This window comes from Sorex fumeus, unplaced genomic scaffold (genome assembly GCF_029834395.1).
Source record: "Sorex fumeus unplaced genomic scaffold, SorFum_2.1 ptg000233l, whole genome shotgun sequence".
Lineage (NCBI taxonomy): Eukaryota > Metazoa > Chordata > Mammalia > Eulipotyphla > Soricidae > Sorex > Sorex fumeus.
This window is the reverse complement of record NW_026606290.1, coordinates 898,636-925,010: the sequence shown is the minus strand read 5'-3', so window position 1 is coordinate 925,010 and position 26,375 is coordinate 898,636. Positions and strand designations below refer to the sequence as shown.

Genomic DNA, 26,375 nt, shown 5'->3' with positions numbered 1-26,375 from the left:
CCTGTTTACACATACCCTGTCGATGTGCATCCTGGGTACACAATCCGATGTACTCGTATCCTGGGTACATTCACCCTATGTACATGCATCGTGTGTGCTGGGTGCAGTGTACATGCTCACTCTGTATGTGCACCCATATCCAGTGTGCCGCCTCCTGGCCATGGCCTGCGGGCTCCCTGCTGCACGCACACATGTGCTGAGAGTGTGTGCTGAGAGGCGCAGCCCCTTGTCCAACCGAGGCCGTGGAGGGGTGGAGCCACAGCCTCACCCAGGTGGTGCCTGGCAGGATACTTTGTTGTTTGTTGAGATGTGAGATGTATCTGCCCCCCCCCCCCCCGCCCCCGCTCTGACCTTGGGGAAGTAGGCCTATCTCTGCTCTGAGCCCAGGCCTCTGCCCCTCTCTGCTGCCCACGCTGCCCACGGGGCCTTGCACCAGGCCCGGGCGGAGCTGTAAGGCAGCCAAACCCTGTGTGGGGAGCAGACTCAGGGGCCTCCTCCCTTTTCTCCCTTTCCTCCCCGCTGCATTGCTGGGGCAGCCATGGGGGCTGGAGCACCGTAGGGGATGGGGGCTTCAGCCTGGGTACCACAAGGTCAGGGCTCCCCTCCTCATGGTTCTGCCCCTTTGCCTCCTCTGGTTTCTGTCCCCAGGGGTCCTCGCATCATGCAGGAGCTGCTCTCTGGGCCAGGCTGTGACCCTGAGCAGAGGTTGGGGGCAGCGGGGAGTGGCAGAGACACCCCAGGAGCCCCCAAGAGCACCCTGGTGTGCAGCAAATTCAGGAGTTGGTGATGCGAGGGGCCTCCGTGGGCTCCCAGGAGGGCCCATCTAGGTGATTTTCGGCTGAGGACCTGGTACAGTGGCTCCATTGTGAAGTTACAAAGTCAAGGTTGTGTACTCCCTCCCGCCCCCTCCCCATCCCGGGTTTGAAGCACCCACCCATGTGTGTGAGCAGCCGGGCTTTGGAACCCATCCCTTCCTGAGGGGTGGGGGAGACAGTGCCTGCAGAAGCCCCCGAGCATGGCCAGGTGTGACCCCCACAAACCAAAGTCATGAAGCCAGATTTCTATTTGAAGATCAAGACCCTAAGGTGGCACAGCCGCAGGCTAGGAACACGTGGCAAGGGCTTCTGCTGAGAAGTTGTTGGGCTGCTCCCGAGAAGGTGAGCTGGGGCCTTCTCCTGCCGTCAGTACTGATGGACTCTCTTTGTTCTCACCATCTTCAGTAGGTCCAGAGAAAGGCTGTTCCCGGTTCCAGCATCTATTCCTGGGGCCGACGGGGCGGGGCCTGCAACTGCTGACTCCTCCCCTGGGGCAGAACATGGGACTGCTGGCTCCTCCCACAGGGCAGGGGGCTGACTCCTGGCTCCGCCCACAGGGTGGGGGGCGCCTGTTGCTACTGGCTCCTCCCACGGGGTGGGGCCTGTGGCTGCTGCTCCTCCCTTGGGGTGGGGCCTGTGACTGCTCACTCCTCCCCCGGGGCAGAACATAGGACTGCTGGCTCCTCCCACAGGGCAGGGGGCGGGGCTATGCTTGCTGGCTCCTCCCTCAGGGTAGGGGGCTGACTGTTGGCTCCTCCCACGGGGTGGGGGGGCCTGTTGCTACTGGCTCCTCCCATAGGGTGGGGGCCTGTGGCTGCTGCTCCTCCCTTGGGGCAGGGCCTTGAGTGCTGGCTCCTCATGGGGCGGGGCCGGTGACTGCTGCTCCTCTCATGGGGCGGAGTATGTGGCTGCTGCTCCTCCCTCGGGGCGGGGCCTATGACTGCTGCTCCTCTCATGGGGCGGGGCCTTGAGTGCTGGCTCCTCCCTAGGGCGGGGCCTGTTGGTGCTGCTCCTCCCACAGGGCGTGGCCTTGTGGCAGCTGGCTCCTCTGATGGGACTTAGCTGGGCCTTGGGTGGGGATGCGGGTGTCTTGTTATGGAAATTGATTCTCATGTGGTTCATCTTGTCCTAAATATTTCTTCTTGGCACCAAGCCTGGGGTTGTTTAGGGGGCACAACTAGCTCTGGTTCAGGGATCAGCCCTGGTCGGTGCTTGGGAGAACCCTCTGTGGTCCTGGGGTCGGAACCAGGGTCCGCTGCATGCAAGACAAGAGCCTTGAGATAGCGTATCTCCAGCCCCGCGGTGTTGGGGTGGGGGCGGAACATGCCTAAGTGATGCCCAAGGGGTCTCATTGCCTCTCTGGTGACAAGGCTGAGGCCCCAGCAGTTCAGTGTGTGGACTTGAGGGTGGGGTGCTAGCTATCTGCGTCATGCTCTCCAGCCTCTGGGAGGGGGACTCTGCGGGGGGACGTGTGTGGACAGCCGTGCAGGGTGGGGGGTTCTCTGGTCGTCGCGATCACTTGCCGTGTGCTGGCCGCATGACCTGGTGAGGATGGACCTCGCTGTGCTCTGGGTGATGCTGACCCAGGGTCCGAGTTCTCACTGAGGGATGCTCATCAGCGTGGGGGTCACGGGAGCCGCGGCCCCAGTCAGGAGCATGGTGCCGTGGTCATCTATCCTGGGCTCACACTCACCCAGCTGGGGAGGGAAGCCTGCGTGGACGCAGCCTTGGAGGGCCGGAGACTGAAGCAGGGGCTGGCCCCTGGTGGCAGGACAGTGGACTTGACTTTTGTCCGGGGGAAACACCGGCTGTGCTCAGAGCTTCCTCCTGGCTCAGCACCCCGGATGCCGGGGATCGAACCTTGGCTGGAAGGTGCCCTGCCCGCTATAACATCTCTCGACCCCAGGACACTGGACTCTGAGGCCGTCAGTACTCTCACTGACTCAGTTTCCCTTTCTGTCCAACATGAAGATCAGCAAGAGGGCAAGATCCCGGGGTGAAGATCCTCCTTGGAACAGGGACCCCTGAGCCTGGATTTGCTGGGTTAAGGCCCTGCCTTGCATGCAGCCAGGCATAAGCCCTAAGGAAATGCAAATAACAACAACCCTGCCCCAAACACACACACACACACACACCACCACCACCACCACCACCACCACCAAAACAAAACAAGGAGAGAGCCGAAGGCCCTGCTCCTGCCTCTTGGCGAAACCTGGGACAGGCGTGGGCCCCGGCGGCCCCTCCCCAGCGCTGCTGCTTCTGAAATGAGACTGAGATGCGGGGGTCGGGGGGCAGCTGGAGGAGGCCCCCACCCACTGTGCGACTGGGGGCCATGGCTGGGTGGTGGGGAAGGGTCCAGGTGGGTGGAACTATGGCAGGGACTGGGGGTTGCTGAGCCTGCGGGAACATGGGTGCTGGGCGTGGGTGGGCGGGTGGGTGCGGGCGCAGGCGCCAGTTTCCGTGTGAATGCCAGGGTCGCCGTGCGGGTCAGGAGTGGGTGAGCCTTTGTGTGTGTAAATAAGGGGCAAGGAGGGTATGTACGTGTGTGTGCATGCGTGCATGGGGCCTGGCTCATGCGTGTGTGTATGTGTGGGGCCTGGAGTTTATGTGTGTGTGTGTGCGCGCGTGCCAGGGGCCTGGAGTGTGTTTGTGTGTGTGTGCGTGCATGGGACCCAGTGTGTGTGTACATGCACGTGTGTGCGCGTGGCAGGGCTGGGCGCATGTGTGCGTGCATGTGGGTGCATGGGGCCTGGCGTGTGTGCATGTGTGTGTGTGCGTGAGTGGGTTTTAGCATATGTGTGTGCATGTTTGTGTGTGTGAATGGGGCCTGGCATGTGTGTGCGTGTGTATGTGTGTGGACCCGCATGTGTATGTGTGTGTGTGAGTAGGGCCTGGCGTGTGCGTGTGTGGGGGGCGGTGTCGTGTGTAGGTGGGCCCAGCAGGCAGGGGCACAGACAGGCCGGATGTGTGGGCAGCAGGTGCCCTCTGCCCGGGGATGCCGGCTCAGCAGCAGGCACAGGGGAGGGAGGCCCGGCAGGCTCCGGGCACAGCCAAGGCCTCGCTGGGCTGGGCTGCACCTGTGTTGCCTCAGCGTCCTCAGCTCTCAGGGCTCCCGGGGAGGCAGGAGGCTCCAGGGACAGGGGCGGAGTGGGCACTGCTCAGGGAGCATTGTGGGGCGTGTGCCCGGCCCAGCTGGGGTGGGCGCCCCCTCGAGCACAGGGGACGGGGGGCCTGTGGCAGGAGCCACCCTGATGCAGCTGGGGGGACCCAGGGTGTTCCCCCCCCCACGTAGGTGAGAGATGAGAGACAGGCCCCTCCCCCACCACCTGGGGCGCAGGCCTGGGGACCCCCTTATCAGCCCTGCCCTCCAGGCTCCTGGGAGTGGAGCTGGGTCTCCCTCGGGTCCAGGGTCTGGGCCCTGCAGAACTCTGCTGAGGCTTTGGCTGCCCCACTCAGTGCCTCAGTTTCCCCATCGGTCGCCTGTTCTCAGTGCTTCCCCCCACGCACTGGGGACGTGCTCCCTGCATGCCCGGGAAGGGCAGCTGTGTTGTCCCCCCTCCCTGGCCCCAGGAAGCTGCCAGCCCTGCCATCATGGGGTAGGGAGGAGGGAGAGGAAGGAGGAGGGGGAGGGAGGAGGCGGAGGGAAGGGGGGAGGGAGGAAGCGGGGAGGGAGGAGAGGAGGGAGGAGGGGGAGGAGAAGGAGGGGAGGGAGGAAGAGGGGAGGGGGGAGGGGAGGGCGGGGAGGAATGCGGCTTTGAGGAATGTTTAACCCACAGCAGAAATAGCACTTGGCTTTGTCGCTTCTCCAAGGAAGCGGCTCCCGCCTCCCCGCCCCGCCGCTCCGGCCTTTTGGGGGCCAGAACCGGCTTCTCTCCTAAAGCGAAGGCCTGCCCTGGTGCTCTGGTGACAGGCTGAAGGCTGCGGTGTCCTGGGCCGCATGCGGGTCCCACCCACCTGGCTCTGCGGACACAAACCGCCACCCCCACTTCCGCTCCCGGCCTGGCCGCGCCCGCGCCCGGGGACACAGAGGACTCCTGGGGTCCAGCAGAGGCTCGGGAACCCGCCGGCCTCCTCCCTGCCCGGGATGGGCCCAGACCCGGGACTCAGCCACCGGGCCGGCTCTCCTGTCCGCAGACACAGCGCCACCCCAAGCCCGGCAGGAGCCCTTCCTGAGGGGCTGGCATAGTCTGGGCCCAGCGGGCGCCCCTCCAAGGGGGATCGGCCAGGACAGATGCGCTGGGCCGGCTGGGGGCTTGGGGGTTCGGCCTATGCCTCGCCTGCACCCTGGGACTCTCGGCCTGCCGGGGCTGGGCTCTCAGGGTCCACCGGCTGCCAGCGGCTTCTGCCTCACTGTGGGAGCCGACACTCCTGCGCCAAGGCGGGAGGTGGCTATTTTTGGCACAGGGTGGGGGTACAGAGCCTGGCCTCCCACTGCTCCAAACCACGGCCGGGCACTGGCACGGGGTGCGCAGGGCTCCAGGCAACCGCTTTGGCCTGTGGCCACCACCCTGCTGGCCCCCTCCCCGCCTCCCTGCTGACTCCCTCCCTGCCTCCCTGCTGACCCCCTTACCTCCTCCCTGCTGAGCCCCCTGGACCATGAGGCCCTGTGCCGGGCTGCTGGGCACACACGGAATTAAAACTCACGGTAGCCGTCAAAATAGACACGTTGACACCCCAGCGCGGGGAGCCATTGCCTCTTGCCAGCCCGGGGGCAGGGCCGGAGCACCCCCTCGGCCGCACCCACCAAGTGCAGCCCCTACTCCCTGCTTCCACTTTTTCGGGGGTCTCAGGATATGGATCAAAGGAAACCCACCCAATGTTCTCCATTTGGGAGCTGGCGGGGTCAGAGAGCAGGCCAGGCTGAGTCCGTCAGGACCACAGTGCTGTGGGGTCTGCCTGGTGTGGGGGCATGCTGGCAGGCTTCCTGGAGGAGGTGAGGAAACCATCCAGTGTTTGCCCCCGGCTCTGTTGGACTTGAACCTGAATTCGTATTTGCTAAGTTTGGGGGTGCTAATGAGGGAGGAGGTGTCGGGAAGGCCCAGAGTAGGGTTTTTTTTCCTGCAGGGGGTACTTTGGGGGCACAGTCCAGGGCTAGAGTCCCCCGGGACATGCAGGGGTTGGGGAGAGGGACCGGCAGGCGGGGGCCACAGGAGGGCAGTGCCATGGGGGCCCGTCCTGGCAGCGGGGTGACCTTGTAGCCGGGCTGGCCGCACCCTCAGCTCTTTGTCGTCATTGTTTGGGGCCACAGCTGGTGGTGCTTGGGGCTGACTCCTGGCTCTGTGCTCACGGCTCACTCCTGGCAGTGCTCGGGGGACACTATGGGATGCCGGGGCTGGAACCAGGGTCAGCCTCAGGCAAGGCAAGAGCCCTCCCCGCTGCCCTCATAGGTGTTGGGTCCAGAAGACCCGCCCCATGAATAGGTACCTCAGGTCCCCCTCAGCAGCGTCTGACCTTGTCCAGTACCTGGAAAGTGTGGGCGCCACGAGGCCAACCTGAATTTCTGGGCACTTGGCCGGAAACGTTTGAACATTTCTCCACGGGGGCCCCCCGAGAACCCCCACTTCCAGGTCGCCCTCTCCCTGGGTCTCAAGGAAGTGGAGTCTGTAGTTTCCTTCCAGGTTCTGTCTTCTGGAAGATTCTGAGACTGGCCACAGTGCGGGGCTGTGTGTGTGAGCCTGAGAGACAGGCAGACAGACAGACAGACGGAGGAGACAGGGGCTGTCAGCCTGGACCCAGCTCGGTTATTAGCCAGAAATAGCTGAGTTGTAGAAAGCAAATGTCGCCGTGGCCACCTGCCAAGCCGCCCCGACGGTTACACGACGCTCCCGTCCCCGGGTTGGTACACACAAGCTGTCACTGCGCACGGCCCCCGTTTCCCGCGAGGGGAGAGGCTGAGGTGGGGGGGGGCGGGCTGGCGACCCCCACAGGTGCAGGAGGGTGAGTGCCCCTGTTCAGGGTTCTGCTCAGGCACGTCGCGAGTGGGGCCGTTAATCTGGAGCGCCGTGGCCGGGGGACGGCGACGCTCGGGAGTCGGAGTCTCCAGGCAAGACCTGGGCCTCCCCGGTGAGACCAGTCGCCCCAGTTTTGGGCTCCGGCAGGCCCGGAAGAAGGTCACCCTCCAAACCCGCGTCTGCTCTAATCTTTTCGGTTCCGGCCTTTTCTCTTTCTGGCCACCCTTGGTGGGACTGGGGGGACCATGCAGGGCAGAGCTGCACCCAGCCCAGACTGTCTCTCGGATCCCATGTTTGTATGATTTGGGGAGGGGGCTGGGCCAAACCCTGTGGGATTTAGGGATCCCTCCTGGCTCTGTGCTCAGGGAACCACATGGTGCCGGGGATCGAACCCGGGTTGGTTGCATGCGGGGCCGGAGCCTCCCCTCTCTGTCTCTCGCTCCTCTTGGACGGTTTTTGCTTTGTTGGTTTGTTTTAGTTTGAGGGGGATCACTCTTGGCGGTGCTCGGGGATCGAACCCGGGTTTGCTGCGTATCGGGCAAACACCCTCCCGGCTTGGTGCTCTAGAGTGCTGTTTGAAGGTCACGGGCCTGTCCCAGGGGAGGCACCAACCGTGCCTGGGCTGCTGTGCCTGCAGCTGAGGCCTGCACCCCTCCTCAGGTGTCCCCTTCCGGCACCTGCAGCCGGGAGCTTGCTGGCTGGGGGGCGCCCAGCAGGAATGTCCCCTTCAGGGCAGGACCGGTTCTGAGCTGCCTCCTTGAGTCCTGCTGGACGTCTCCAGGTGGACCCGGGCCCAGCTCTAGTTGTTGTCGCTGTGATGGGCTCTCCCAGTCCATCGGAGACCTTGGGGTCTTCATCAGTAAAGGGGGTTGGGGCCTGGTAGGGACCCCTCTCAGCCAGGAGTGCCACATCAGCTTGCTACCATGCTGCCAGGTTCTGCGATGTCCCAGAGTGTTCGGGAGTGTTCTAGAGTGTTCTAGAATTCCAGTGGCTCCAAAGGGCCCAGTTGGGAAACAGACGGGCTCTGGGGAGTCTCTCCCTGTTGGGGTCTTTGGGGAGCTCACCCCTCTGCGCCCGCAAGTCTCCCTCTTAGCTGCCTGTGTTTTATTTATTTTTATTTTTGGGGTTTTGAGCCACACCTGGCAGTGCTCAGGGCTGACTCCCGGCTCTGCACTTAGGGAGGCTGGGGGCATCCTGCAGGGTACCAGGGGTTGATCGAACTGGGGTCACCCTCCCCACTATCCTACCGCTATGGCCCCGCCTCTGCAGCTCGAACCTGGTGCTGTACCCCAGGACACCAGCGTCACCCTGCGCCCGGCTCCTTCCACTCTGCGCATGCTCTGTCCTCCCTGGGTCTGTGGGCCCCTTAGCACCCCCTGACTGGGGCAGGGAGCCGGGCTCAGACCCTAGTGCCAAGGCCTCAGCCCCACAGTGCCGGGAACTCCTGAGCCCTGGGGCCGCCCCTGCTGGGAGTTGCAGGGGAGAGGGGTGCAGGGAGGAGGGGGAAAAGGAGGGAGGGATACAGGGAGGAGGGGGAAGGGAGGAGTGAGGGGTGCAGGGAGGAGGGAGAAGGGAGGAGTGAGGGGTGCAGGGAGGAGGGAGAAGGGAGGAGTGAGGGGTGCAGGGAGGAGGGTGCAGGAGTGCAGGGAGGAGGAGGGAAGGAGGAGAGTGCAGGGGTGCAGGGAGGAGGGTGCAGGGGTGCAGGGAGGAGAGTGCAGGGGTGCAGGGAGGAGGGGGGAGGGAGGAGTGGGGTGCAGGGAGGATGGGGGAGGGAGTAGTGGGGGTGCAGGGAGGAGGGAGAAGTGCAGGGAGGAGGGGGAAGGGAGGAGTGAGAGGTGTAGGGAGGAGAGTGCAGGGGTGCAGGGAGGAGGGTGCAGGGGTGCAGGGAGGAGAGTGCAGGGGTGCAGGGAGGAGGGGGGAGGGAGGAGTGGGGTGCAGGGAGGATGGGGGAGGGAGTAGTGGGGGTGCAGGGAGGAGGGAGGGGTGCAGGGAGGAGGGGGAAGGGAGGAGTGAGAGGTGTAGGAAGGAGAGTGCAGGGGTGCAGGGAGAAGGGTGCAGGGGTGCAGGGAGGAGGGGGAGGGAGGAGTGAGGGGTGCAGGGAGGAGGGTGCAGGGTGCAGACTGTGGGTATAACGGTGGGGGAAGGTGCTGGAGGAGCCAGGCCAGCTGGGTGACCCTGTGTGGGCCCCGGGGTCCCTGACCCCTCTGGAGCACAGCCTGCAGGCAGCCCGGGGTGGTCTGCAGAGGGCAGGGAGGCCTGGGGTCCTCTGGGAGAGGCTTCGCAGGCCGGGCCCTGCCTGCAGTCCCTGCCCATGTGGGAAGGGGAGCTAGTGCCCAGGAGTTGTGTCCGCAGGAGGGGCTGCTGCCACGGGCGGGGGGGGGAAGGGGCGATGGGTGCAGGCGCCCGGCTCGGGCTGGGGGCCGCGCTGCCCAGGGCTGCTGTCGGGGACTCAGGGCCCCCGGACCCAGGCAGGTGTGTGCGCTGCGTGTGTGGGGGCCACGGGAAGGGGGGTCGTGTGGGCAGCCTGTGCCCTGCGTGAATCCCTCCCACTGCTGTGTCTGGGAGCTGCTACCCCAGGGAGCTGCTCGGCCCACAGTGCTCCTGGAGCCTGCCCCCTCCACATTTGGGGCACCCCCCACAGTGTTCACCTGGCTCGGTGCCCAGGGAACCATGTGGTGCTGGGGGTGGAGCCGGGGCCTCCCGCAGGCCCAGGTGGGCTCCGGCCCTTTGAGCCTCATTACCAGAACCCCCCCCCCCCCCATGGTGGGCGAGCGCTGCCTACAAAGCACATTTTCTCTTTGTAAGGTTTGTTAGGCCACACGCGGCCGTGCTCAGGGGTTCCTCCTGGCTCTGCACTCAGGGGTTGCTCCTGGAGGGGCTCGAGGGACCCTATGGGATGCCGGGGATCGAACCCAGGTCAGCAGCGAGTAAGGCAAGCGTCCTCCCCGCTGTGCTATGGGTCCGGCTCCTACAAGGCACACGTTTGCCTGAGGCCAGGTGGCCAGCGCTGCCAAGAACCGGGAGCCTGAGCACGGAGACTGAGCCTCATCTCTGTCTCCCGGGGGACCCGGGATCGGGCCCCACCGTCGCCTCTGGGAGTTGGTGTACAGATGAGAGAAGGGTGTTGCCAGGAGCACTCATGGGGTCCAGCAGAGCCCACGCCCCTCCCTTGGGCCGGAGCTGGCTCTGGTCCCAATTCACAGACAGGCAAACCGAGGCTCAGAGATTTGTCTACCATGACCTGAATCTCTGGGCTGACCCCGGGCCTGGCTCCGGTCACTCTCTATCATGGTCCTTTCCCCACGTGGCCAGGAGGGGGTAGCATCCCTCCTACCCTGATGGGGGAGCCAACGGAGAAACAGCCAAACACTTTCCCCAGAGTGGGAGGGCAGAGGCCACACCAGGGACACTTGCCTTGCGGCTGACCAGGCACCCCCTAGGGTCCTGGAATGCTGCTGGGAGTGATTCCTGAGCACTGCCGGGTGCGGTCCCCCAAAACAGAAAGACGGGGGCCACCTGGGGCTCTCTGGGTTCAAGAGGGGCCAGGCGGGTGCTGGAGCACTGTGAGGGGTCAGAGTTGGGTTTCAGGCAGGGGCTGGCCCAGCCTGCACGGGGACCCCATAGTCGTCCGCCGCCTTCCTTCTCTCCGGGCTGACAGAGACGAGGGTGTCCCCTGAATGGGGACTGGTCACACTGAAGGCAGCTGCTCCCTTATGCCCTGTCCTTGCTCTGTGTCTGGGGGCTGGCCCAGGGGCCCAGGCCCCGGCCAGGCCCTGCCCAGGCCCTGCGGATTCCACTGCAGAGATCTCGGTCACTTTCCCCCTAATTTCTGGAACTTTCCCTGCCTCAGTTTACCTTCCATGGAGCTGGCCAATTGTGATGTGAATGGTCTGGGTGACCAGTCTGGGCAGGAGGCGCCATGCTGTCTGGGGGCTTCAACATCCTGAGGGGGGGGAGGCCTGCTCTTCCGTGGAGTGTGCAGAGCCTGCCCCCGCACACAGAGATTCCCAGGAACCCAGGGAGCTCACTGCAGGTGTCTGGAAGCTTCTCCAGGGCCCTTGTGTGTGTGTGTGTGTGTGTGTGTGTGTGTGTGTGTGTGTGTGTGTGAATGTGTATGTATTTGTGTGTGTCTCTGTATGTGTGTATGTATATGTATGTGTACATATGTATGTGTACATGCACATGTGTGTATATGTGTGTGTGAAAGGGGATGCCCCCTGAGCTTCTAGAAGCCTGGGGAAACTGTCAGGGCCCAGAGGGGGGCTGCAGCCAAGGTCCCTGCCTGGCCTCCCCGTGGTGGAGGCCTTGGGCGACCCTGCCCTGCCCTCCCTGGCGCCTGCCCCGAGTGCTGGAGCCCCATGGCTGCGCGGCTGCCCAGGGCGCTGTCCTGTCTCTGCTGCTGCCCCTCCCTGCGCGGCTCGGGCCCTGGGTGCGGGGGCGTCGCTGTCCCCTCCCCAGGACAGGTGCGGGCGGCTGGGTCTGGGGAGGTGGGAGGGTGGGTCTGGCTACCCAGCCTTGAGCTGAAAAGAGGCCGCCTGGGCCAGCCCATCCCATCCCGGCGCCCCCGTGGTTTGCGCTCCCCAGGTGGGACCTGACGGGAGGACCCACTTCCCTCCAGGGCCCACTGGCCCGCTGCCCCACGCCCTGGCCGCCCCGCCCCCTTCCTGTGTGCTCATTGGCTGACTCCTCGCTCCGGCCCGCCCTCGCCGGTTTGATTGACGTCGCAGACTGGCTCGTGGGCCGGTGCCCGCCGGCTGCTCTCGCGGCAGACTCCCGGGGGGCGGGGGGCGATGCCGGCGGCGCGGGCAGGGGTGGGCGTTGCGGGGGAGGCGGGGAGGGGCAGTGTGGGGGATGCGGGTGCGGGGCTTGGGGGGTTGGGTGTTGCGGGGCGGGGGACTCTGCAGGGGGGCGTTGTGGGGTTTGTGGGGGGGCGCGGCGGGGGCGCGGGGGCCGCGCGGGTGGGGGGCGGAGCTGGTGCAGTGCCAGCCGCGAGCTTCAGCGGTTCTCGGAAAAACACTCTGCCTGGTTGCCTGGCACCGCGCGAGGGGCTCGGCCGGCTGTGACTCAGCCCGGGGCGGCGGGGGGCACCGAGTCTGGGGGCCGCCCCCCAGGGCCGGCCCCTCCCGGGACCCCCACCCGCACGTGAGAGGGGGTGGCCCAATGCTGGCCCTGTTGGGGTGGACCCGTGTCCGTGCATCCGCCCCCAGGACCCCCGTCCACCCGCCCCCAGGACCCCCGTGCATCCGCCCCAGGACCCCTGTCCGTATGTCCCGGCTGCTCTCGCGGCAGACTGGGGGGGGGGGGGGCGGGGGATGATGCCGGAGGCTCGGGCAGGGGTGGGCGTTGCGGGGGAGGCGGGGAGGGGCAGTGTGGGGAATGCGGGTGCGGGCCTTGGGTGGTTGGGGGTTGCGGGGCGGGGGACTCTGCAGGACCCCCGTGCATCCGCCCCCAGGACCCCGAGTCCACCAACCCCCAGGACCCCTGTCCTATGTCCCGAACCCGGCCCTTCATCTGCCCCTGTCCCCGAGTCTGTCCCCGACCCCACCCCCATCCCGTCCCTGCTTGTCCCCCACCCTGTCCCTGCATCTGTCCGGGCCCATCTCTGCGCTAAAATCTGGCTTTTCTCTTTTCTCTTCCAGTCACGGAGAAGGAGGTGCAGCAGTGGTGAGTAGCAGGTTCCCCAACTTGGGCGTGGGGGCCCCAGGGTGGGCGCTCAGCGCAGGGTTGCGTGGCCGGGTGCCCCTTGGGTGGGTGGTCACAGGGCCCCGGGGGAGGGAGTGGCACTTGCTCCTTTAGGGAGCCCTAGGCTGGCTTCTGCGACCCTTCGTCCTGGCGGGCGGGTCGTGGGTTGTCTTCCAAGCGGGCACGGAGCCGTCTACGCTGGCTGCCACGAAGGTTCTGAAGCTGGTGTCCTGGGCCAGGAGCCGAGTGAGGGACCCTGGGTGTCTGTGGCGGGGTGGGGGGTGATCCCCCACCTGGACCCAGCCTCTGTGAGCCTGAGCTGGGTGACAGCAAGCCAGGAAATGAGTTAGGAAGAAAGCCCGCAGGGGCCGTACACGCAGGGCTGCGTCCCCCAAACCGCATGGGCCCCAAGCCCCACCAGGACAGACCCCTGCGCAGAGGCAGGAATATGTCTCACACAGCCAGGGTTGGTCCAAGGACCAAAAGAGAGAGGGGCTGGAGTGATAGCACAGTGGGGAGGGCCTTGCACACGGCCAACCCAGGTTCGATCCCTGGCATCCCATAGGGTCCCCTGAGCACCGCCAGGGGTAATTCCTGAGTGCAGAGCCAAGAGTAACCCCGTGCATCGCCAGGTGTGACCCCAAAAAAGGAAAATATATATATATATATATGTGAAGGGGGTCCAGAGTGCTAGTACAATGGGAAGGACACTTCCTTGAATGCGGCTGTCCTGGGTTCGATCTCCGGCATCCCATAAGTCCCCCGAGCACTGCCAGGAGTAATTCCTGAGTGCAGAGCCAGGAGGAACCCCTGAGCATCACTGGGTGTGAAGCAAAAAGAAAAAAAAAAGAGAAAGAGAAAGAAAGGAAGAACGACAGGGGCTAGAGGGCTCACCCCTCCCTCTGCTGACCCCAGGCCTCAGCCTCCCCCTGTCAGGAGCATGGTGCGCAGGGTCCCCTGTCCCCGAGTCCTGGCCGCGGTGCTGGCTGTGAGAGGCAGTCTTGGGGGACCGGCTCCCTGTCTTTCAGGGCCTGACCTGGCGCCGACCTCATTTTCCGCTCCAGAAACAGGCGGCCGCGTTCTCGGTCCCTGTGGCCTCCCTTCCCGGCCCTCGTGCCTGCCCTCATCCCCTGACACTTCCCACTCTGCGTTTCTGGGTCGGGCTCCCTGGTGCCACCTCCAGGAAGCCTGCCAGGACTGCCCCCCCCACCCCCGCCCCGTGGGGGCAGCCAGCAAGGACCTTTGTCCTCCAGCCTCAGCTTCAACCTTCCATGCACCGGAGCTAGGGGCACGTGACCCAGCTCAGCTACCCCTGACCTTTGCCCCGCCCTCCTCTGCTGGGCCCCCCACCCCCTTCCCCTCAGGCCTCCTCCAACTCCCACAGCCCAGTGTCCCGGCTGTCACAGGCCTGACCCCTCCCCCATCACCGCCTCATCCTCTGCCCCCCAGTTCCCGCTGGGGCTCCCAGCCATGGTGTGGGCACTCCTGAGAGTTGCCTCCCCTTGGGCCAGAGAGGGGGAGACTTCAGCCATCTGGGGAGGCATCGGAGCAAGGGCAGGACAGGGAGGGGAGGGGACGGTCGTACATGGGGCCGGCCTGGGTCTGACCCCCAGCACCCGTGCGTGATCCCTGAGTGCAGAGCAGGGAGCTTGTGACCTCTGAGTCAAATCAAATCCTTTCAGAGCGGGGTGTGTGGGTGGACCCCACCAGGTGGGTGTTCTGGGTGCCCTGGGGTCCTCTGAGCCTGGAGGGGTCCGTGGCCCCGAGCATAGATGGGTGGGCCTGAGCACCCCGGCAGGGACGGCGCCCTTGGGCTCAGCACTTCCTTGCTAGCACGAAGTCCCCCGAGCACTGCGGGGGGGCCCCCAAGAGAGGAACCACGTGGGGGCAGATCAGGGCAGCGCTGGGGGCCAGTCTGTCTTGCCCTTCCTGGGACCGAGTTCCTGCACGCCCGATTGTCCCCCGGCTGTCCCCCGACTGTCCCCTGACTGTCCTCCCGTGCCCACGGCTGGACTCAGCACGAGGTGTCACGGCTTCCGTTCAAGCAGCAGATGATCTCGAGACTGGAGCGCAGGGAAGGCCTTGCCTGCCCCACGCCGACCCCAACCGACCCCAGTGCCGATCCCTGACCCCGGCACTGACCCCTGCTCCAACCCCCACCGCTGACCCCCTCTCCGACCCCGGCGCCGACCCCCGATCCGACCCTGACCTCAGACCCTGGCACCCCGCTTGCTGGAGGAGCCTTGCCTGAGGGCAGAGCCAGGGAAGCCCCAGGCTCACGGCCTCCCCCGTGCTGCAGCCCGGGGGCTCCTCCTGGGGTGCTCAGGGCGATGGCGTGGGCCTGGCCCCTCACTCAGCAGGGGGGCCACGTGCTGCCCTGCTCTGCCCCAACCTCTGCCCCGACCCCGGCAGGGTAGGCATGCAGGCCGCGGGCTCTCGTCGAAGGCCAGCATCAGCTTCCTGGGCTGCCCAGCCCCCAGGGCTGCGGGGGGCCACCAGGGCGCCCTGCCGTGTGGATGACTGAACTGGGGGCCCCGCACGGGGCTGCGCGCTCAGTTCTGGGCACCCCCCTCCGGCTCTAGACTCCCCTCAGAGCCGTCCGTGGCTGCTGGCTGGGGGGTCTGGAAGCTTCTTGGCCGGGCCCTGTGTCTGCACAGTGCCTGGGAGACGGTGGGGGAGGCGGAGTGGGTGCGGCTCCAGCCCGGCCCCTTCTTAGATGCCTGCACAGACAGGCTCAAAGAGGTACAGTCACCTGGCTGAGATCACACAGCGAGGGCAAGGTCTCGATGGCCCCTCCCAGGGGCTGGGGGTGCTCCCGGCAGAGGGGGACTTGGCGTCTCTCTCCCTGTCCACCCCACCAGGTACAAAGGCTTCATCAAGGACTGTCCGAGCGGGCAGCTGGACGCCGCAGGCTTCCAGAAGATCTACAAGCAGTTCTTCCCCTTCGGGGACCCCACCAAGTTCGCCACGTTCGTGTTCAACGTCTTCGACGAGAACAAGGCGAGTGGGCCTCCTGCCCCCAGCCTGGCGGGCACCAGCTGGGAGGGGAAGGACCCCGTGTGCGCAGACACGGGAACGTCATGCATGTGCATACACACGCACACACAGGCTGGGTGCTCAGACACGTGCTCTAGCACACACGCCACGGGCAGTGCAGACGTGTGCTCTCAGTGTCCACACGAACACGTGTGCACAGACACATGATTCTGGTACACGCTACAGGCAGTGCAGACAGACGGGTTCTCAGTGCCACAGGACCGGACCATGTCCACATGTGCCCGTTCCCTCCCGGCCGCCCAGGTGGCTGGGACCCGTCCTTCACAAAGTGGACGTCCCCGCCCGCCCGCGGGGCCTTGGAGGGACCCCGGGGTGTGAAGTCCCAGGGCAACCGCGGGAACTTTCCGCCCGTCCACTCCAAGAACCAGATTTCCAGGGCACGGGGTGGGGGTGGTTCTTTCTGAGAGGGGGTGGTGGGCTCTGAGTTTGGGGACACCAGGTGCTCTCCTCTCCCCGTCCCTTCTCCCTTGTCTCCTGACCCCCACCACTGCAGCCCCTAAGACCCCACCCCGTGCCCTGCCCATGCTGGGTGACCCCAGGCTAACCGAGCCCCGTCCCACCAGGATGGGCGGATTGAGTTCTCCGAGTTCATCCAGGCGCTGTCGGTGACCTCGCGGGGGACGCTGGACGAGAAGCTGAGGTGTAAGTCCTACCCAGGGCTCTCGCGGGGGTCCCCAAGGCCCTTTAGGATGGCACTGACCGGGAGGCCTGGGGGTCCCGTGCGGCCAGACGGGCGGGGGGTGTGGAACCTGGCCGCCTGTGGGTCTGAGCAGGATGCAGGTGCCCTGGGCGGCTTTGCTGGAGAGGTGGGGCGAGGGGGCAGCGCCTCTGGTAAGCTTGCTTATTCGAACCTTCTGCCACCCCGCACCCCAACACACACACACACACACACACACACACACACACACACACACACGAATCATCCATGCTGGGTGGGAGGCCGGGCCGACCCTCTGGTTCCTGATGCCAACTGGTGTGGCTGTAGATCTGGGAACACGGGGAGTCAGGAGCTGGGGCTGAGATGGGGGCGGTGAGGAGAGGGGTGGGTGTGGGTGGGAGGGTTGTGGAGAGGTGGGTGGGAGGGGTATAAGTGGAACAGCTGTGCCTGGTGGGGGAGGGGCAGGGGGAGGGGGCAGGGGCCTGCGCAGAGCTGGAACAGAGGCCAGCATGGAAGGGACTTGAAAGGGGTCCCCACGGGGGGCCTGGGGGGCCAGCACCCGGGCTGGGCGGGGGTGGGCAGCAGCGGGAGCTCCTGCCTTTGCTTTTTTTCCTTGTTCCTTGAGGCCTCAAAGGGGGTTTTATTTCTGCAGGGGCTCCCCTGGCCCCGCCCTCATCAGTTTTACTTTCTGTGACTGCAGGGGAGCGGGCGTGAGGGTGCAGAGGCGGGACCCTGGGCAGGAGGGGGCAGCGGCCCGTAGATCCCGGCGCCCTCACCCTCCTCTCCAGCACCCCAACACCCTGAGCCTGGGTAGCTCTGGCTCTGGGCGCCATGCGCCTGGCCTGCGGCAGGGGCTGTTTGCTGCCTGGAGGAGGAGGGCTGTCCTGGCCAGCGTGGCCGCCGGGTGGGATCACCAGGCTGTGGATTTCAGGGGCCTTCAAGCTCTACGACCTGGACAACGACGGCTACATCACGAGGAACGAGATGCTGGACATCGTGGACGCCATTTACCAGATGGTGGTGAGCCTCTGGCCGGGGTCACTGCGGGTCACTGCCTGTGTCTGTCTGCCTGGGGGGGGGGGGGGAGGCGGGGAGAGCTTCCAGGGAGCGCCGCCCACCTGGCTGTCCCACAGGGGAACACCGTGGAGCTCCCTGAGGAGGAAAACACCCCCGAGAAGAGGGTGGACCGGATCTTCGCCATGATGGACAAGGTGAGGCGGGGGGTGGGTGCAGCCTCCCTGGACAGGCTTGGGCTGGTACACAGAAGCACAGGTGCCCACGCGCATTCACACATGTACATGAGTACACATCCATGCATATGCACATTTACACAACGTGCACGCGCCCCCCCCACATAACATGAACATGCGTTTGTTCATAGGCACGTGCACAGTGCACACACACATGTACACAGTCATGTACACGTGCATGTGTGCAGAAGTCACGTGTATGCACATGTGTGCATGGACACACACAGCCACACGCATGTGTATGGGGACAGGTGCACAATTAAACATGCATGTATACACAACTTCACATATGCACAAATCACACATGCACATGCATAGAGGCAACGCACGTACACTACCTCTCATCTGTATGCACAGACACACGTATGGTTTCTCGCACTTGTACGCACACACAGGCACAGGCATGTACACGGTCTCTCACACTTGTATACAGCGCGTTCCTTTGCTCTGCCGCGGGCCCCTTGGGCATGCTGGAAAGTGCTTCCAGGCACATTTCACAGTGATTTTGGTTTCCTTTTGGTGTTTGGGTTTTGGGCTGCACCCGGTGATGTTCAGGGCTTAATTCTGGCCGTGCTCAGGGGTGGCTTCTGGGGGGCTCGGGCACCCTCTGGGGTGCTGACGGGGTGCTGACGTTTGGCAGGCAAGCACTCTCCCTGCTCAACTCTCTCTGGCCTTGATAAATATGTCTTTTGTCTTGGGCCACAGCATACCGTGCCTGGGGGCTCTCCCTGGTCTGTGCGTGGGGTCGCACCCCGACGTTCGGGGGGCCCCCATTCTGCCTGCTCCGCCAGCTCCCTGCCCACGGAGCAGCGGCCCTGAGCACGTCGGATCCCTGCCCCAGAAAGGCCACTGACGGCCGGGTGAGGCGTGTGTGACGGGTGCTCCCGGGGGCCCCTCATCGCCATGTGAGGGTCCAGGGGCCAGGTGGGGTGCCGGGCAGGGCTGCGGGCATGCTGTCCTATGTCTGGCTTGGCCCCGGGGAGTTTGAAGGAGTCGAGCAGGGCTGGAGAGAGAGAGACAGTTCCGAGTTAGGGGCTTTGGGGCTCCACCTGGGGCTGACCCTGGTTTGAAGCTGGCACCTCAACCAGGTGTGGCCCTGAGCAGGTTAGCCCGGCCTGAGAACTGAAGGGTGATTGGCTGGAGACAGGATGGCAGGGAAGGAGCTCTCCTGCACACAGCCGACCTGGGTTCGATCCCGGCACCCCATATGATTCTCAGAGCCCTGCCAGGAGTGATCTCTGAGCACTGAGCCAGGAGTCAGCCCTGAGCACTGCCGGGTGTGTCCCCCAAAGCCAAAAGGCTGCACATGAGCAGAATTCAGGCTGGCCCTTGGGGCCCGTTGCGTGTCCAGAAGGAGGCCGTCCTCTTTGATTCCCTGGTGGATGGGCGCCTAAAGGGTCCGAAGGTGGAGAGGAGATCGCATCCTCAAAGGGCTGTTTTTCGGGTGCCAGGAGCCTGGCACCCCCTTCTGGGTGCCAGGTGCTGCCGCCCAGCCGAGCTCTGGGCCTGCCTCCGGGTCAAGAGGCGTGTGGGGGTGTCTCCAGGGCATTTGCTTCAGGGAAGCTCCAGCCACCGCCTCCGGGAGCCCATGAAAGGGTCCTGGGGTCTCCTGGGGCCCATTGCAGCCGCTCCCGCAGCGGCCCCGTGGAAATGCCTTGGAGATGGAGAAGCCGCTCAGCCGCACAGCCCTGGGGACCCAGCACCATTGACGGGAATTAATAGCGGATTAATGACCGCAGCAGAGGGAGGGAGGGAGGGAGGGAGCGAGCCAGCGCCGCGGCTGCAGGCCCAGATGCGCCCAGGAAGCAGCCCCATGGCCAAGGTCACCCAGCGAGGAAGCGCCCGGGGCTGATGCCCAGCTCAGGGAATGGCTGGACCGTGGCGGGTGTGTGTGTGTGTGTGGGGGGGGTGCTGGTGGGCCCCCGCCTGCCCGCCCGCCCGCCCAGCTGCCCTCTCTGCCCGCAGAACGCCGACGGGAAGCTGACGCTGCAGGAGTTCCAGGAAGGCTCCAAGGCCGACCCGTCCATTGTGCAGGCCCTCTCGCTCTACGACGGGCTGGTGTAGGCCAGGGCGCCGGCTGGGGTGAGTCAAGGCCGGCTGGGCGGGCGGGGCCAGTCACAGGGTGCTGGGGGTGAGGACTAGCCTGGGCCCTGGGGGTCATGGGGTCATGGGGTCATGGGGGTCATGGGGGCTATGGGACCCTGGGGGCTGGGGGGGATAGCATAGGGGACCGGGGCAGGGCCACCCAGAGTCTCCCCATTTTTGCCTTTTTTGTTTCGTTTCATTTTGGGGCCATCCCTGGTGCTCTGGGGGCTACTCCGGGCTCGGTGCTCGGGTGACTCTGGTGCTGGGGCCCACCCTGGGCCTCCCCCCACAGAGCGTGCGTTCAGCCTGTCTCGTTCTTGCTCTTGTTTCCTCTCGGTTTCTTTGGGGGCCGTACCCAGCACTGCTCAGGGCTTCCTCCTGCCTCTGCGCTCAGGTGTCACTCCTGGCGGGGGCCGGGGGACCCTCTGAGGAGCCGGGGATCGAACCTGGCTCAGCCATGTGCAAGGCAGCGCCCTCCCCGCTGACCTGTCTCTCAGACCCAGCTCAGCCGCTGTCCGGCCTGCCCTATGCTTTCCTCAGACCCAGAGGAGCCTGGGAGTTGACATGTGCAGACATCTCCTGGGTTAAATGCCTGTGTGCGTGTGTGTGCATGTATGTGTGGATGTGCAAGCATGCGTGTGTGTGCATGAGTGTATGTTATGTGTGCGTGTGTGTGCATGTGTGCATGTATGTGTGTGTGCCTGTGTGTATTTTGTGTGTACACGTATGTCTGTGTCTTGTGTTGTGTGTCTGTATGCATGCATGTGTGTGCATGCATGTTATATGTGCATGTGTGTATTGTATACATGCATGTGTGTGCATGTAAGTGTGTATCTATATGTGTGTGCTTGTATATGTGTGCATGCATGCATGTGTGTGCATGTGTGCGTGTGTGCACGTATGAGTGTGCGTGTGTGTGGATATGTGTGCACGTGTGTGCGTGCGTGTGTGCACACGTGTATGTGTATGTGTGCATGTGTGTGCATGTGTGTGCGTGTGCGTGTGTGTGTGTGTGTGCAGCACCCTTGCCCTTCCTTCTCCCTCCCTCCCTCCTCCCTTCCTGCCTCCCTCTGGGCAGTGCCCGGGAGGAGTGGGGGTGAGTGACTCCCTCCCATCTGCACTTGCGCTCAGGCGTCCTGCAAGGTCACAGCTGGGCTGGTCCGTGGGGGTCCCCCACCCCCAGGACTGGAGAGGGGCCGGCAGCACCGCACGCCCAGGCGCCGGCTGGCCTCTTCCCTCTGGGCTGGCCGTTAATCGCGTCTCTCCCGCCGGTCCTTGATTTTTCTTTTATTTTCTTCTCACCTCCCACTCAGTGCTCAGGAGGTCTGGGCACGCCCGCGGGTGATTTGTAGCCGCTTGGGCATCTGTTTGGTGCTCGGGCCTGAGCAGCTCAGTCACCCTGGGAACCTGTAAGCTGCCAACTCAGGGCCTGCCAGCCCACACCCAGCAACGCTTCGGGGACCCCGTGTGCCGGAACCTGCACCCGGCGGGGGGTGTGCGGGCCTGCGCCGCCGTCCCATCTCCCTGCTCCAGATGGTGTATTTTAATATCCCCTCGTGGGATGCGCTGTTGTGTTAACGCTCACTGCGTTCCGCATTCCACGGCTGCTGAGAGCAGACGGGAGTCTGGGGGGAGCAGGGGAGTCCCGCGTTAAGAAACCAAAGTCCCCTGTCCTGCATGTCCACCTTCTGTCAGGGCTGGAGCAATAGCAGAGTGGGAAGGACCCTTCCCTTGCACGCGGCCGGCCTGGGTTCAATTCCTGGCACCCCTGAGGCCGCCAGAAGTAATGCCTGAGTGCAGAGCCAGGAGTAACCCAAGTACCAGAGAATAAAAAGTAAATAAAAATTTTAAAAAGAGTCGCTTCCTATCCCAGGTCACTGGGAAGACCACCAACTGCTAGGGGTCATCCCGCAGCATGGCTGGGGACCCAGTTCCCAGGTCATTTGCTCGTCCTGGCCAACCTGGATGCTGCCTGTCCCTGTCCTGGGGTTTCCCCCTCGAGGGCATTTCCAGGGGGAGCCGAAAACTCAAGACGCCCTTTTCCCAAGGCCTGATCTTGGAGGCACAATTTCTTCCCTTCTTGGCCCAGGATGAGGGATCTATTTTGAGCCCTTTGCTTTTCTCTATAAATTTTCCTTGTCTTGGGGCCAGAGCGATAGCACAGCAGGGAGGGCATTCATGCCTTGCAAGCAGCTGACCCGGGTTCAATCCCTGGCATCCCATATGGTCCCCGAGCACCACCAGGAGTGATTCCTGAGTTCAGAGCCAGGAGGAATCCCTGAGCATCACTGGATGTGACACCCCCCCCCCAAATTTCCTTTATTTTTCTGGTGCCAGGGATTGACCCTGGGTCTCCTGCACATGAGTCCTGCCTGGCCATGGGGTCCCTCCCCACCTCCCTAGCCTCTGCCAGGATTTAGAATCGCATATCCACGCTGCTATTTGGATTAAACCAGGGTTAAGTCTGCATATTATTTGGGAGAAGAGGGGAATCTTTTGTTTGTTTGTTTTTGGGTCACACCCGGCAGTGCTCAGGGGTTACTCCTGGTTTTACACTCAGGAATTACTCCTGGCGGTGCTCGGGAGATCATATGGGATGTCGGGGATCGAACCCAGGTTGGACGGGTGCAAGGCCAACGCCCTCCCCGCTGTGCTATTGCTCTGGCCCCAAGACCGTCCTTTGGATGAGCAGCCCCTGGGGACTTCACGCAGTGCCTGTCCTGTCGCCTGGAGATTTGGTGCAGATGAAGAAAACGCACTTTGTGGCTAGCAAGAGAGGGTGGGACTGACCCTGGCTAGATCCCCGGCCCTGCAAAGGGTCCCTGAGCACTGAGCCAGGAGAAGGCTCTGAGCATCGCTGGGCATGGCCCCCAAACCAAAACAAAAAAGAAAAGCAAATTTGCTTTCCCTCCTCAGGGCGGTAGTGGGGAGGGTTGGGGTGTCCCACATGCCCAGCTCTGCCGAATCTCCAGTCCCGGCCTAACCTGAATATCTTTCACAGCGGTAGGGCATTTGCCTTACAAGCGGCCAACATGACCGACCCGAGTTCGATTCCTCTGCCCCTCTCGGAGAGCCCGGCAAGCTACCGAGAGTATCTCGCCCACACGGCAGAGCCTGGCAAGCTACCCGTGACATATACGATATGCCAAAACACAGTAGCAACAAGTCTCATGATGGAGACGTTATTGGGCCCGCTCGAGCAAGTCGATGAGCAATGGGAGGACCGTGACCGTGATCTGTTTTTTGATTCACCATAATATACACAGTCACAAAGTTGTTCACGATTGGGTTTCAGTCGTATCATGTTCCAGCACCCGTTCCATCACCGGTGCACATTTCCCGCCACCAGGGTCCCCAGTTTCCCTCCCCCCACCCACCCCCACCTCTATGGCAGACACTTTTCTTCTCTCCCTCCTCCCTCCCTCTCTCTCTTTCCCTCTCTCTCTCACTATTGTTTGTGATACAGATGCTGGAAGACCACCAAAAGACCTACTTTTTTTTTCTTTTTGGGTCACACCCAGCAATGCACAGGGGTTACTCCTGGCTCATGTACTCAGGAATTGCTCCTGGCGGTGCTTGGGGGACCATATGGGATGCTGGGAATCGAACCCAGGTCGGCTGCGTGCAAGGCAAATGCCCTACTCACTGTGCTATGGCTCCAGCCCCCCTTTACCTACTTTCAACACTCAGTTCCTGTCCAAAGTGTTCATTTCCAACTATTATTATATTGGTCCCTTCTCTGTCCTATCTAGGCCCATTCCATCTTTACCCTCCCCGTGACATCTCCTACAGAGTCACTGTCACTATCCTCCCGTTGTTCATCGATTTGCTCGGGCAGGCCCAGTAACATTGTGAGACTTGTTGTTACTGTGCTTGGCATATCGAATACGTCACGGGGAGCTTGTCAGGCTTTGCCGTGTGGGTGAGATACTCTTGGTAGCTTGCTGGGCTCTCCGAGAGGGGCGGAGGAATTGAACTCGGGTCGGCTCGGTCAGCTGTGTGCAAGGCAAACGCCCTACCCACTGTGCTATTGCTCCAGCCCTCCTACAGAGTTAAAATATAAAATAAAATATTTTTGTTTGGGGCCACACCCAGCAGTGCTCAGGGCTTCCATCTTGAGGGACCCCAAGGTTCCTCTGGGGTGCTGGGGATTGAACCCAGGTGGGCTGCCTGCAGGCAAGCGCCCTCCCCGCTGTGCTCCCTGTCTCGGTCTTGTGGAGCTATTTTGAAACCAGTTCCAGACATCATAGCCTTTCATGCCCGAACTCATCAGAATGTATGCTTCTTTAATGACGCTTAATGCCAGAATGCCCAGTGTGGGTCCTTAGCCTAAGTGCCCCCCCGCAGCGAGCGTACACCCTGTTACCCCATTTGTTGGAAGAGCCTGACACATGTCAAAAAACTGCTTATTTCTTGGACTTCCCTTTCACACTCGACAGTGCTCAGGGCTCGCTCCTGGCAGTGCTGTGTGTGTGGGGGGGGGGCCCTGAGGGGTCCCAGGGCTGAAGCCGAGCTGGTGGCATGCAAGGCCAGCACCCTCTGCTGTCCCCTCCCTGGAGCCCTGCTCCCAGCCTCCGAAACCTCGTGTGCATCAGCCCCACTTGGCATCGCACCTGACCTGCTTTGGGGGAGAAGAACGAGGGGCGCTGGTGGCCGGGCCTCCCGCCCAGCTGACCTCGGGCTCTTGGTGGGTCCAGCAGCAGTGGCCCTGGCCACGTGCTGGCCATTCCCTCTCTGTCCCCACTGAGCTGGGGGTCCTTGTGTCCTGCAGAGGGGAAGACAGGTGACGGTGATGCAGAGCTGTTGGGCCTGGAGGGATAGGAGGTGGGGGGAGGCACTTGACTTCCACGTGGCCGGCCCCGGGTTTGAGTCTCAGCAGATTCTTAAGCTTAAACCAGATGGAGAGGTGGGGAGCAGGCACCTTTTCCAGACACCCCCCACAAGGACCTCACTGATTCTCATTGATTTTTTTAAATTTTTATTAATGAAACACCATGAGGTACAGTTGTAGACTTACAAATTTTTGTGCTTGGGTTTCAGTTATACAATGATCAAGTACCCATCCCTCCACCAGTGCCCAATTCCCACCACCACAGATCCCAGTATCCCTCCCACTCCCATCCCCCCATCCCACTCTGCCTCTGTGACAGGGCATTCCCTTTTGTTCTCTCTCTCCTTTTGGGTTCTGTGGTTTGCAAGAGAGGCATTGAGTGGCAATCATGTTCGGTCTATAGTCTACTTTCAGCATGCTTCTCTCATCATGGGAGGATCCTCCCAGCACCCTTTATTTGGTGCTCCCTTCTCTATCTGAGCTCCTATCTGAGCTCCCTTTTCCTCTAGCATGTTTGGCTGGCCTCCAAGCCATGGAGCAAAATTCCTGGTACTAATCTCGGCCACTCTTGCGTGTTAGTCTCCTATTTTGTTACTTTATGTTCTACAGATGAATGCAATCTTTCTATGTCTGTCCCTCTCTTTCTGACTCATTTCACTAATTCTCGTTGATTTTTATTCGATCGGTTAATTTCTTTTTTATTTGTTATTTAATAAAGTCATTAAGAATTGTGACAAACTTGCAGGCTATCGAATGTAGCCTGCCCACAGGGCAGAGTCTGGCAAACTCCCCGTGGCGTACCCAATATGCCAAATACCAGTAACAATGATGGGTCTCATTCTCCTAAAGAGCCTTGAATATAATCTCAGGGCTAGGGTGAAAGAGACGTTACTGGGGCCTGCTCGAGGCAATCGACGAATAACAGGATGATGAATGAATTAAGAATTGTATTGATTCTTACCGACTTTCCCTCCAGCTCGGGTGCCCCGACCTCACCCGGCCCCTCCTGTGTCTTCCAGATGCCCAGGACCACTCACCTCCTCCCGTGCCATGCGGCCACCGCAGCCCACCACCACCCACCTCCGTTCCACCAGCCCGTCTTGGCACCGCCGCCCTGCGGGGGACCCTGCCACTCCCGCCTGCCCTGCACCCCCCGCTGCCTGAAACCGCGGCCCCAGTCGCCAGCCCCCGCGCGGGGAGCCAGGACGCCCGCCCGCCCTCCTACGCGTTTTCTTGTGTTTGATTTCTAGCCGACCCGGGGGTCCGCATGCACGCACACACCAACCTCTGCTCCGGAGACCGGGGGACAGGGACAGGAGGCCGCGGACGCGGGTGTGCGCTGTGGCTGCAACCGCCAGGAGCCATCGGGGGCCGTTGGGGACCATCTGGGGGCGTGGGGGCCGTTGGGGGGTTTTGGGGACTGTCGGGGGCCGTCCGGGGCGGGCTGACCCGGCTCTCCCTGGCTGGGATGTGTGTGTGCGTGTGTGCGTGAGGTCAGAGCCGTGTTTTCGGGAGTGGACACTCCTTCCCCCCCGACCCTGCGCCCCGCAATGTTGTTTATTTATTGGGGGTTCCGTGTCACTGTCCGGACCCGACCCGTTTACGCCGCCCGTGCCCCCGCCCTGGTTCCGGAGGCCACAAAGCCAAAAACTCTTTTTTTTCTTTCCAGATACTGTGCTGGGCATTCAGGGCGCGAATGTGCCCCCCGTTTCCTGCCCCTCCCCGCCCCCCGCAGCCCGATGCCTCCTCTTGGGGCCCATTTTCTCCGCAGCCCGAGACCGCCTGCTTCCCAAGTAGCCCTGGGCAGGAGCAGGGCCCATGTGGGTGGGGCTCTCGGCGCTTGCTTTGGTGTTTGCCAGGGCCCAGGGGTGGCGAGGCTGGTACTGACGAGGACACAGGCCAGTCTGGGCCAGAACCGCCGTTCCCCGCCTGGGGGCCTTGGAAAGGGGGGTCTCTGCTCTCCCCACTAGGCTTCCCTGCCTATGGTCCCCCAGGCCCTGAGTGCCCTCTACCCTTTTAGCTCGTTTGCCAGGAGGGCCCCACCCC

General features: G+C 63.2%; 1 protein-coding gene across 1 annotated transcript in view; it reads left to right on the top strand.

Moving 5' to 3' along the window:
* NCS1 (neuronal calcium sensor 1) overlaps nt 1–25,877 on the top strand; it is a 29,751-nt gene extending 3,874 nt beyond the window's left edge. The window contains exons 2-9 of the mRNA XM_056108922.1: nt 12,406–12,430; nt 15,310–15,448; nt 16,069–16,147; nt 17,095–17,183; nt 17,297–17,374; nt 19,379–19,495; nt 25,349–25,452; nt 25,864–25,877. Of these exons, the coding sequence (XP_055964897.1) occupies nt 12,406–12,430; nt 15,310–15,448; nt 16,069–16,147; nt 17,095–17,183; nt 17,297–17,374; nt 19,379–19,477 (509 nt within the window). The 3' untranslated portion in view covers nt 19,478–19,495; nt 25,349–25,452; nt 25,864–25,877. The remainder of the gene's footprint in view (nt 1–12,405; nt 12,431–15,309; nt 15,449–16,068; nt 16,148–17,094; nt 17,184–17,296; nt 17,375–19,378; nt 19,496–25,348; nt 25,453–25,863) is intronic.
* Nucleotides 25,878–26,375: the final 498 nt, after the last annotated feature.